The sequence below is a fragment of the Delphinus delphis genome, chromosome 1 (assembly GCF_949987515.2).
Source record: "Delphinus delphis chromosome 1, mDelDel1.2, whole genome shotgun sequence".
Lineage (NCBI taxonomy): Eukaryota > Metazoa > Chordata > Mammalia > Artiodactyla > Delphinidae > Delphinus > Delphinus delphis.
In genome coordinates this window covers 26451394-26463771 of record NC_082683.1, presented here as the reverse complement: position 1 = coordinate 26463771, position 12378 = coordinate 26451394, and the positions used below count along the sequence as shown (strand labels likewise).

The window sequence follows — 12378 nt, the reverse complement described above, 5'->3', positions numbered from 1 at the left end:
AAATGAACAACCTGGAAGAAATGGAAAAATTTTTAGAAAAGCACAACCTGAGACTGAACCAGGAAGAAATAGAAAATATGAACAGACAATCACAAGCACTGAAATTGAGACTGTGATTAAAAATCTTCAAGCAAACAAAAACGCAGGACCAGTTGGCTTCACAGGCGAATTCTATGAAACATTTAGAGAAGATCTAACACCTATCCTTCTCAAACTCTTAGAAAACATAGCAGAAGAAGGAACACTCCCAAACTCATTCTACAAGGCCACCATCGCCCTGATACCAAACCAGACAAAGATGTCACAAAGAAAGGAAACTACAGGCCAACATCACTGATGAACATAGATGCAAAAATCCTCAACAAAATACTAGCAAACAGAATCCAACACCACATTAAAAGGGTCTTACACCATGAACAAGTGGGGTTTATCCCAGGAATGCAAGGATTTTTCAATATACTCAAAGCAATCAATGTGATAAACCATATTAGCACACTGAAGAAGAAAAACCGTATGATCATCTCAATAGATGCAGAAAAAGCTTTTGACAAAATTCAACACCCATTTATGATAAAAACCCTCCAGATAGTAGGCATAGAGGGAACTTACCTCAACATAATAAAGGCCATATATGACAAACCCACAGCCAACATCATTCTCAATGGTGAAAAACTGAAACCATTTCCACTAAGATCAGGAACAAGACAAGGTTGCTCACTCTCACCACTATTAATTCAGAATAGTTTTGGAAGCTCTAGCCACAGCAAGCAGAGAAGAAAAAGAAATAAAAGGAATCCAAATCAGAAAAGAAGAAGTAAAGCTGTCACTGTTTGCAGATGACATGATAATATACATAGTGAATCCTAAAGATGCTACCAGAAAACTACTAGAGCTAATCAATGAATTTGGCAAAGTAGCAGGATACAAAATTAATGCACAGAAATCTCTTGCATTCCTATACACTAATGATGAAAAATCTGAAAAAGAAATTAAGGAAACACTGTCATTTACCACTGCAACAAAAAGAATAAAATACTTAGGAGTAAACCTACCTAAGGAGACAAAAGACCTGTATGCAGAAAACTATAAGACACTGATGCAAGAAATTAAAGATGATACAAACAGATGGAGAGATATACTATGTTCTTGGATTGGAAGAATCAACATTGTGAAAATGACTATGCTACCCCAAACAATCAACAGATTCAATGCAATCCCTATCAAACTACCAATGGCATTTTTCACAGAACTAGAACAAAAAATTTCACAATTTGTGTGGAAACACCAAAGACCCCAAATAGCCAAAGCAATCTTGAGAAAGAAAAATGGAGCTGGAGGAATCAGGCTCCCTGACTTCAGACTATACTACAAAGCTACAGTAATCAAGACAGTATGGTACTGGCACAAAAACAGAAATATAGATCAATGGAATAGGATAGAAAGCCCAGAGATAAACCCACACACATATGGTCACCTTATTTTTGATAAAGGAGGCAAGAATATACAATGGAGAAAAGACAGCCTCTTCAGTAAGTGGTGCCAGAAAAACTGGACTACATGTAAAAGAATGAAATCAGAACACTCCCTAACACCATACACAGAAATAAACTCAAAATGGATTAAAGACCTAAATGTAAGGCCAGACACTATCAAACTCTTAGAGGAAAACATAGGCAGAACACTCTATGACATTAATCCCAGCAAGATCCTTTTTGACCCACCTCCCAGAGAAATGGAAATAAAAACAAAATTAAACAAATGGGACCTAATGAAACTTAAAAGCTTTTGCACAGCAAAGGAAACCATAAACAAGACCAAAAGACAACCCTCAGAATGGGAGAAAATATTTGCAAATGAAGCAACTGACAAAGGATTCATCTCCAAAATTTACAAGCAACTCATGCAGCTCAATATCAAAAAAACAAACAACCCAATTTACAAATGGGCAGAAGACCTAAAGAGATATTTCTCCAAAGAAGATATACAGCTTGCCAACAAACATATGTAAGAATACTGAACATCACTAATCATTAGAGAAATGCAAATCAAAACTACAATGAGGTATCACCTCACACCAGTCAGAATGGCCATCATCAAAAAATCTACAAACAACAAATGCTGGATAGGGTGTGGAGAAAGGGGAACCCTCTTGCACTGTTGGTGGGAATGTAAGTTGATACACCCACTATGGAGAACAGTGTGGAGGTTCCTTAAAAAACTAAAAATAGAACTACCATATGACCCAGCAATCCCACTACTGGGCATATCCCCTTAGAAAACCATAATTCAAAAAGAGTCATGTACCACAATGTTCATTGCAGCTCTGTTCACAATAGCCAGGACATGGAAGCAACCTAAGTGTCCATCGACAGATGAATGGATAAAGAAGACGTGGCACATATATACAATGGAATATTACTCAGCCATAAAACGAAACGAATTCAGTTATTTGTAGTGAGGTGGATGGACCTAGAGTCTGTCATACAGAGTGAAGTAAGTCAGAAAGAGAAAAATAAATACCATATGCTAACACATATATATGGAATCTAAAAAAAAAAAAAAAGGTTCTGAAGAACGTAAGGAAAGGACAGGAATAAAGATGCAGACATAGCGAATGGACTTGAGGACATGGGGAGGGGGAAGAGTAAGCTGGGATGACATGAGAGAGTGGTTTGGACATATATATACTACCAAACGTAAAATAGATAGCTAGTGGGAAGCAGCCACATAGCACAGGGAGATCAGCTTGGTGCTTTGTGACCACCTAGAGGGGTGGGGTAGGGTGGGTGGGAGGGAGACGCAAGAGGGAGGGGGTATGGGGATATATGTATATGTATAGCTGATTCACTTTGTTATAAAGCAGAAACTAACACACCATTGTAAAGCAATTATACTCCAATAAAGATGTTTTTTAAAAAATTGTTAAAATTAAAAAAAATCTTCCGCGTCACCCCTTAACTCCTCCTTTGCATCTGTTGCCTCTGATCCCTGTCCATTTCACCTCCTGAGTCTCATGTCTCTTTCCTGCTCTCACCCCCTCTGCCAGCCCCCATCCACTTTCCCACAGTGCATGGCTGACATCCTTCTAACTGTTCTCTCTCCCTCCACTTCGTCCTCCTCACAGCCACCAACATCTTGCTAACCTGAAATCAGATACACTCTGGATAGGATGGCTTCTCAATGCCTCCAGAAAAATATTCAGTCCAGCCCCAGCCTACATTTCCAGCCCCTCTTCCAGATGCTTCCTGCTTAGTGTGTCCAGCCGCACCGTGCCGCTCTCAGAGCCCTGGAATACACAGCAGCTCTGTCTCCGGTGCCCTGCCTGGGGTGCCCTTTCCCCTCTTACCCGGTTAATTCCTAAGCCTCCTTTTAAGACCTCAATCAAATGCTCACTCTTTAGTGAGGGCATCCTACCCTCCCCTCTTTCCCTTCTGCCCCCCAGCGCAGTCTGGTCTACATTGGTTCCAGCATTTGTCACTCTGTACTGTAGCTATATCCCCTTGCACCCACGCAGCCCTGGATCCTGGCCCATAGGAAGTACCCAATAAATGTACAAATACTTGTTGACTGAATGAATGACCTAGCCATAAATCTCCCTTTCAAATTGGGACAACCAGAAAGCAGCATCCTTCTCCCTGACTGGACCTCAGGGCAGGGGCGTGTGCGGTTCACCTGGCTTCCTTCATTCAGGTTGGCTGGTGTGTGTTGGTCATGCTTGAGGTTCTGGTGTGTGTTGGCTGGTGTGTGTTGGTCATGCTTGAGGTTCTGCACACCGATAGACGCTTGCAAACGGGAAACGTTTGTGCAGACCCCATCGTGCAGCTGAGCCCCTTCAGGCCGCTCACTGTCATCACCCTGACCCTCTGGTCTCCTGGCAGGTGTGTTCTTCACTTTCCACACCTTCCACCTGGAAAGCAGCCATGACTACCTCCTCATCACGGAGAATGGCAGTTTCACTCAGCCCCTGAGGCAGCTGACCGGTTCCCGGTTGCCAGCGCCCATCAGCGCTGGACTCTACGGCAACTTCACTGCCCAGGTCCGCTTCATTTCCGACTTCTCCATGTCCTACGAAGGCTTCAACATCACCTTCTCAGGTAAAGCATGTGAGGGTCCCTCGGGGTAAGTGATGGCTGAGTACTCTGTCCCTCCCACCCCCCCACCCTGCTGCCGGCCTCTGGTCTTCCCAGTAGATGGCTATCGGTCCCCTCCCCAGCCTCTGAGAGAGGGATCTCACTGCTGCAGCAGAAGATAGTCGGGTTAGACACAAGGACGAATTTCCTTATAGTGGGCTTGGAAGGAGTTAGCAGGTCTGTTGGGGAATCTCCTTCTGTGAAGGTATTTAGGCTTCACTCTGAACATGACCAACCCAACTGATTGAACTAGAGGACCTCAGGAGTCCCATCCTGCCCTAGTAATTCCAGATTCTTCTTCTGATTCCACTTCCACTACTTCACAACCACAGCAATTTCTAAAAAAAAAAAAAAAACGAAAAGGAAAAGAAGGGAGACTGAAACTCCCATTTTGGAGTGTTTTGGCCTCGTGTGGGGGCTGCTTCAGCAATGCGAATTGAGTAGCGATGGGCATTTATCTCTGTGTTTAGGAATCCTGAAAAGAAAGCTCTTTAATGTGCATTCGGGGAGAAAAGAGGACCCTTCACTCCTCTAGTACCAAGTCCTCCTGCTGCTCTCAGACTATTGCTCCCAGACCACCCCCCTCCCACCACCAGCCGGGAGCAGAGACAGCAGATGGATTTCCCCAGGATGGCTGAGAGATATCTGACCTCTAGGAAATGGGACATGGCCAAGCTTAGCCTCACAGTGTCCCTCCAGCAGATGCCACCTGCCATGTCCTGGCTGATGGGACATATCCAGCCAGTCTGCCTCATCCAGGCTCTTTCTCCCCACCACACAGAGCCCCGGGGTACTGTGTCCCAGACGGGAGATGCCCTTGGGGATGAGGGAAAAGGTACTTCTATATCATCACTAGAGGTATAAAAGTCACTAGAGGCAGGTCCCTGGTGCATAAATGCCACTCCGTCACACATGCCATCTGCCTCAAGTGCCAGTGTTACCAAGACACAGCCTCAGCTGAAGCACTTGCATTCTTTTTCCCAATGTAAGTTGCCCTAGGCTGGGTCATGCATTCTGAACCTCTAGAACCAGGCTGATTGAACTGATCTGGCTTGGTGCCCGGGGAGAAAGAGGCAGGAGAGTGCACAAGCCTGAGGCTGGGGTTCATGTGGAGATGAAGGGACAGAGGACGGAAAGGTCAGCCTCAGAAGTACTCCTGGGAACGATGTTTCCAGGAAGGCGGTGCTCTCTCCCACTGCTCGTGGTCTGGAGGCACTCAGACCGCCCGGAACACACCTGCCTGTTCTCGCCTGTCTCTGTCCCTCTCGGGCTCTCTCTCCTTCTCTCCTTCCTTTTCGTGCATCTGTGTGTATCGTGTACCTCTGTCTTCCTCTCTCGTCCTCTTCTCCGTGTGTCTTTGTCTGTGTGTTCCCATCCTCCGTGTGTGACCCCAGCTCTCCTGCTGCCTTTCCTCTTCTCCGTGGTGTCTTTGTCTGTGTGTTCCCATCCTCCGTGTGTGACCCCAGCTCTCCTGCTGCCTTTCCAGAATATGACTTTTCGTGCATCGGTGTGTATCGTGTACCTCTGTCTTCCTCTCTCGTCCTCTTCTCCATGGTGTCTTTGTCTGTGTGTTCCCATCCTCCATGTGTGACCCCAGCTCTCCTGCTGCCTTTGCAGAGTATGACTTGGAGCCCTGTGAGGAGCCCGAGGTCCCAGCCTACAGCATCCGGAAGGGCTTGCAGTTTGGTGTAGGCGACACCTTGACCTTCTCCTGCTTCCCCGGGTACCGTCTGGAGGGCACGGCCCGCATCACGTGCCTGGGGGGCAGACGGCGCCTGTGGAGCTCGCCTCTGCCAAGGTGTGTTGGTAGGTGGTCACGTGCTTTCATTTTGCTTCACTAATGGGGTTGGCCGGACTTTAGTCAATTGCTGGGAGGTGGTGGAACGCACCTGGGCCACGAGGCCGACAGGACTGGGTTTGAGGACTGTCTTAGCACGCGGTTACCTTGGGTGGGTGGCCTACCCTCCTTCCACGCCAACCTCCTTATCGGTGCAGGAGAGACGGCAATGCCTGCTTCATGAGCTGTTCTGTAGCCTCAACTCCCCTTTACAAAGCGGGTCCACAGTAGGCACTCGGATGAAATCCATTTCTGTGCTGTTACCTCCCACCCTTAACACACATTCCCATGGCTAATTGATGCCTCTTGCGGAGAAATCTGGGTGGGGTGTGTGGGTGCACCTATAGGAAGGAGGTATGACCTTTGCCCATGGAGAATCCCCATCTGGTTGAGGAGAGGGCTGATTTTACTTGTCCAGTGAGGGTCCGATAGCTTTTGAGAATCTCTAGAAAGACTTCCTCCATTCCGCTGGGGAAGAGAGAGAGAAGCAGGAGTTGGGTTCATTTATGGAGCACCCATTGCAGGTCAGGCATGCTTCTGGACGCTGAGAATACAAAGGTGAACAATACAGAGAAGGTCTCTCCACTCCTGGTCTCACATTCTGGTGGGGGGAGATAGGCTGTAAACGCATGGATGTGTAGTGTGTCGGGCAGTGTTGAGGGTTACAGAGAAAGATGGTCAGCTTAGAAAGTGCTGGAGGTTTTTATAACAAGTAGTCAGGAAAGTCTTCTCTGATGAGCTGACATTTTAGTAGAGATCTGAAGGGATTCAAGGAGCTAATTCATGGGAGAAGAGGGAGCAGGGTACCAAGGCCCCAAGCCACGAGGACGCTCGGTGTTTGAGGAATAGCTTGGAGGCCAGTCTGGAGCGAGCGAGGGGGAGAGCAGTGGGTGGTGAGGTTAAAGAGGCAGCTGATGGAGTCGGGACCAGGAGCCCTGGGACCCAGGGTCCTGCCGGCCTCCTTGCCAGCGTGCTGGAGCAGACTTTTCAGAGCTTCAGGCCCAGAGGGTGGAGAGAAGTGGGGCGATATCCCAAGGACGGGGGGCAGGTGCTGGCTGTCCCTCATTTCTAAGGTTCACGGCTCTGCTTGCTCGATGCTCACACCATGGGGCTAGATGGAACACAGGCTGGATCAGTGGAGTACCTTCCGTGCTCACTGCTCTCCGCTAGTGCTAAATATTACAGAAAACCCCAATATACCAAACAGATCAAAGCAGCACTGCACTGACTGAAACAGGTGCCAGCGTCTTGAGAGCCCTTGAGGTCAGCCTTGCCCAAGACAACCACACGGAGCCGTGGGGCTCTGCAGAGGACAGTCGTACATAGGATGGCAAGATGGGCTGGGCTTAGGCTGTGGGGTCACCTGGGCCCGAGGGTGAGTCTCTGCTCTGCCACTTACCAGCTGTTATATCTTGGGCAAGCCACCAGACCCCAGCAGCTCCAGCTTCCTCGCTTATAAAACAGAGATAACAACATCCAATTCACAGGTTTTATTCCAGATTAGATGACGTAATTTACATACACCAATGGGGTGCTATGTTATTATCATTTTGCCAATAACCTTTTTATCATTATTTATCAATGACATGACCAACAGCCAATAACCCTTTGCGATCTCAGAGGGGAAACATTAAGACAAATAGATGCAGAATTCCATTTTTGATCAATTAACTAATCTCAAAGTTTATCCTTTTTCCTGCAACCATCCCTCAGAGCCTCCACCCACCCTGACCTGGACACACGTTCAGACACACATGTAACTCCCACTGCGTAGGTTCAGTTTCGATGTGGCTGCTGGCAGCTCCTTTCTGCTCTGGAGAAATGTCTTCAGCTAAGTGGCCCTGAGGGGAATTTTTCCTGAATGGGATTATCCAGGACCACAGATACGCACACGCCCTACGTTCTGCCTCATTGATCTCATTACATAAACTCATTCTTTAACTTATTATTCCAATTACTGTTTGTTCATGGCGCCTCACAATATTTTCATTATTATATTTGTCGTCTGTTTTGTATGTATTCATAACGCATAGCAATTATAATCACCTCTAATTACCACCAGCCCGCAACAGAACCTCAGGCTGGCGGTATCACGGGAATGCCCACCCGGGAGATGCTCCCAGTCGCCATACGCACTGGAGGTGTAAATTGAATAACTTACCAGGAACATTCCCTACTGAGAAGGAGATGAACGGTCCTGGGCTCTAATTCATTGTGTGACAGGGCGACACAGCCCCTGACCTCAGGGTCCCCTGAGCTGGATGTGGAAGAGACAGCCCTGATCCCAGAGGACCCCATTCTGCGCCAAGAGTCATGACCCTGCCCTTGGGAGCCCCGCATGATGGAGCAGACCTACCTCTCTGCCTCGGGAGCCCCAGACTGATGGACAAGACACAGCCCCTGCCCTTAACGAGACCTCTTCTGATGGGGATGACAGAAGTCGTAGATGCCCGAATTAGCCGCAGCACTCTCCGGTGCAGATGACTGTTTGTTCTCTGGAACATTTATTTTTCCATTTATGCTCGTGTTTGGCTTTTCCGTGCATCTGCTCACCTCCCCTGATACTTGGAAACTCTCCCAAAATCAAGTGCCAGGTCCCGCTACCTCCTGTGCACTCGCTGGTGCCTGGAAAAAGGCCTCAGTAGGGGCCAAGGACTGGCCCCATCTGAAGCTGTCAGCTCCCTTCCCCTCCCCATAAAGGTGTCGGGCATGTGGGAAAGAGGAGAGGGTCATGCTGGGGCAGAGCTGGCCTGTAGCTATTGTGCAGCAAGCCAGGGTAGGAAGGAGGTGCAAAAATATGTCAAAGCCCACGTTTAAGGTAAACCACCTTTTAGGAACTAGGCAGAGAGCAAGAGGTATCAGGAACAGTGAGGGCGCTGTGAACGCCAGGCAGCTAACACGTGCTTCCCGAGAAGCTTCTTGGGCCTTCGGCCATTCCCGGAGCCTGGGCAGTTAGGGCTCCAAATAGAAGCAGATAAGCTGCGCAGATTCATCAGGTTAGATGGGGAGAGAAAGGAGTAACGCTTGTTGAGGGCCTACTAGGTGCTAGCCACTCCCTATGTGTTCACCTCTTTCATCGTAAAATTTCATATACGTATTCTCTCTAGTTTTATGTGGGTGCTGTCATTGTCCAGATGGAGGCAGATGAGGAGACCGAGGTTCAGAGAGTTGATATAACTGGTCTGTCTGAGTCTAAAATCCATGCTCATCCCACTGCACCACATGTCGTTCCCTAGACGGAAGAGAATACTGTGTGATGCCCAGAGATGATGGAGAGCTGCTTCAGGGGGCTGCCCACGTGATGTGACTGAGTAATAAATGTCTAGATATGCACAGCCCTCAGCACCCCCTCCCCAAATGCCCCCCTTCGTCAGAGGGCCCCCAGAATCCTTACACACTTCAGAAACATATCTACCTAAAGCGTCAGCAGCCGCCAGGGTGCCCGTCCACCACCCGCCCTTTAGTTTCATGCCCCAGCTCCGCACATTCATCACGCGCGCTCGGACACTCTGCAAACAGGCTGTTTAAAGTACTGCAAAGCGAGATTTCTCCTCCAAGACAAATGATGGCTGTCCTGTTCAGTTTGAGCTGCTATAAGAAAATACCATAAAGTGGGTGGCTTCAACAACAAGCATTTATTTCTCACAGTTCCGGAGGCTGGCAAGTCCAAGATCAAGGTGCCAGTGGATTCAGTGTCTGGTAAAGGCCCTCTCCCTGGTTTCCAGATGGCAGCCTTCTTGCTGTACCATCACACAGCAGACAGATTGCAGGCTCTGGTCAATCCCTCTGCTAAGGGCACTAATCCCATCATGGAGACTCTCCCCTCGTGACCTCATCTAGACCTAATTACCTCCCAAAGGCCCCACCTCCAAATAGCATCACACTGGGGAATCAGGGCTTCAGCACAAGAATTTGTCAGAGGGACACAGACATGCTGTCCATAGTAATGACTTATGTGACGTCTTAGGAACCTGAAGCTGGTCCTGAACTGGAAAGGACCCAGGGAGGAGGGCTTGTCCCACCAATCAGAGGACTGATTGGTGGGACATGGTCACTATCTTCAAAGTTCTAAGGAGCAGCCTTGGGGACAAGAGAACACACAGAGGTACAACTAAGCCCACTAGGGACTCAGCTCTGAATGTTCCTGTATCACATTCTCCCTCCACACTGCTGTGGCCTAGGACACTCCAGGCTCAGGGCAATTAAAGCTGAATATGTGGTGACCTCAGGGTCCTTCCAGCCAATGACTGTGCCTAGAATAGGGACACTGAGGAATGGTTCGGGGAAAGCAGATGTGCTACCACCAACCTCAGAGATTCTACATATGCTTCGAACTCCCCATATGTCCAGACAAATAATGGGCCTGCCATCTGACTTGTATCTATATCCTTCCAGAACCTAATCACTTTTAGAGCTGGCCATCCTCTGAGGTCAGCGTCCTCCATATTTATCCATTCATTCATTTGGCAAATATTTATTTTACAGACAGTCTGGGCTAAGCCTTGGAAATTCATGGATTCGTTAAGCATGACCCTTACCTTCAAGTAACGCACAGTTTGGGTAGGGGGTGCAGACAAGAAACAAGCCGTCAGGGTGCGATCTGGTAGATGCTCTGCCACGGGGAAGCCCAGCAAGAGGCTTCACAGTTACCAAAGACCCTAGAGAGCCAACTGCAGGGTCCTTCAGCACACGCCCTGCACTGAGCTACCCCTTTCATCGCTGCTGCTGTCCTGCCCAGGCATGGAGCAGAGCCAGTGGGTGCTGGAGATACAGAAATATGACCAAGCCCTAAAGCACCCACAGGGCAGTGGAGGAGATAGAAATGTTAACAAATAAGTCAAGTAAAATGTGATGACCGGGCTTCCCTGGTGGCGCAGCGGTTGAGAGTCCGCCTGCCAATGCAGGGGACGCGGGTTCGTGCCCCAGTCCGGGAAGATCCCACATGCCGCAGAGCGGCTAGGCCTGTGAGCCATGGCCGCTGAGCCTGCACGTCCGGAGCCTGTGCTCTGCAACGGGAGAGACCGCAACAGTGAGAGGCCCGCGTATCGCAAAAAAAAAAAAAAAAAATGTGATGACCGCTATAAATAGAGGTATAAGAACAATGGGGAAAGAATGACTAATTCTGGAGGAGCAGGAACAGATTTTGAGAGGAAGGTGTGAATTCATTAGCTGTTGAATTAAACAGGGTTTCCATGTGTCTGTGCCAAAACTTTCTTCAGAGCCTCAGAGGCCCTAAATTCCAGGACCAAGAGGGCTGAGTTGTCAGCCCCCCCACCTCCTTGAATTGAGAGACTTGATCTAAATTGCTAAGTACCAGGGTCTTTATCTTGAAAACAGGGATGCTAATTGTGCCTGCGGTATGGGGATCGGTGGCTGTGGCTAATGGCTGAAATGATCCGTGTAAAGCTTGGGAGATGCTAGCAGTTATTATTCAATCTTGTCCCCTCTTCGTTTGTATCCTCTGATACTGAAAGGCTTCATCCCTCCTCACCTGGCTGCCCCCATCGTCCCCTGACGCCCTCCTTGGTCATTTCTGTTGCTATGATACTATATGAACAGGTGGGAGGGAGAATGACTGCTTCATAACACTGTAAAAGTAAAGGGTGCCTGGTGGGTTTATTTCTATTTCTGCGGAAGAAAAACAGACAAATCGAAGGAGAGAAATAAAGGAACGTAACAGAACTACAGGTGGGCAGGTGTTAAAAACAAACAAACAAACAAAAACTTTGATAAGCATTCCTATAGACAGGCAGACAAATGGACAGATAAACAGGCACTCTGGCAGGTAGAGAGGCAAGCAACTTGTCATCTTTGTAAGGTCCTCCAGCGCTGTGAGTTGTTTGTTTTCCGGATGTAGCTGATGGGCGTTAATCTGTGATTATTGTGATTCTCTTTCCAGCTGAGTGTGGGAATTCAGTCACGGGCACTCAGGGCACTCTGCTGTCCCCCAACTTTCCTGTGAACTACAGTAACAACCACGAATGCATCTACTCCATCCAGACCCAGCCGGGGAAGGGGATTCAGCTCAAAGCCAGGGCATTTGAACTCTCTGAAGGAGATGTCCTCAAGGTAACACTGATAAGATTTCATAGAGTATGTATGTTACGGGATGCAAGAGTATGGTCACCACACTCATTTATCTCTGTGTGAATGACCCAACCTTTCTTCTTCCCTCCTGAGTCCCAAGATGTCCTCACGCATCTGGGAGAAGTGAGAATCTAAGACAGAAGTGTAGGCGAGTGTATTCTAAAGAATGTGGCTTTAGAGTTTGCTTAGGAGCTGACTGCTCTCAAGTATGTATGTGATTGAGTAGGGATTGTCTGGATAGTAAATCACCGTAATAAACTCAGTTGGAATGGCCAGTGGATCAGGTTTTCCATTGTGAACTCTGACCATCAACCTAGATGAGGA

General features: G+C 48.1%; 1 protein-coding gene across 1 annotated transcript in view; it reads left to right on the top strand.

Moving 5' to 3' along the window:
• The window catches only part of CSMD2 (CUB and Sushi multiple domains 2), a 667671-nt gene that overhangs the window by 444949 nt on the left and 210344 nt on the right, over window positions 1-12378 (top strand). The window contains 3 exon segments of the mRNA XM_060018797.1: window positions 3879-4094; window positions 5748-5936; window positions 11867-12036. Of these exon segments, the coding sequence (XP_059874780.1) occupies window positions 3879-4094; window positions 5748-5936; window positions 11867-12036 (575 nt within the window).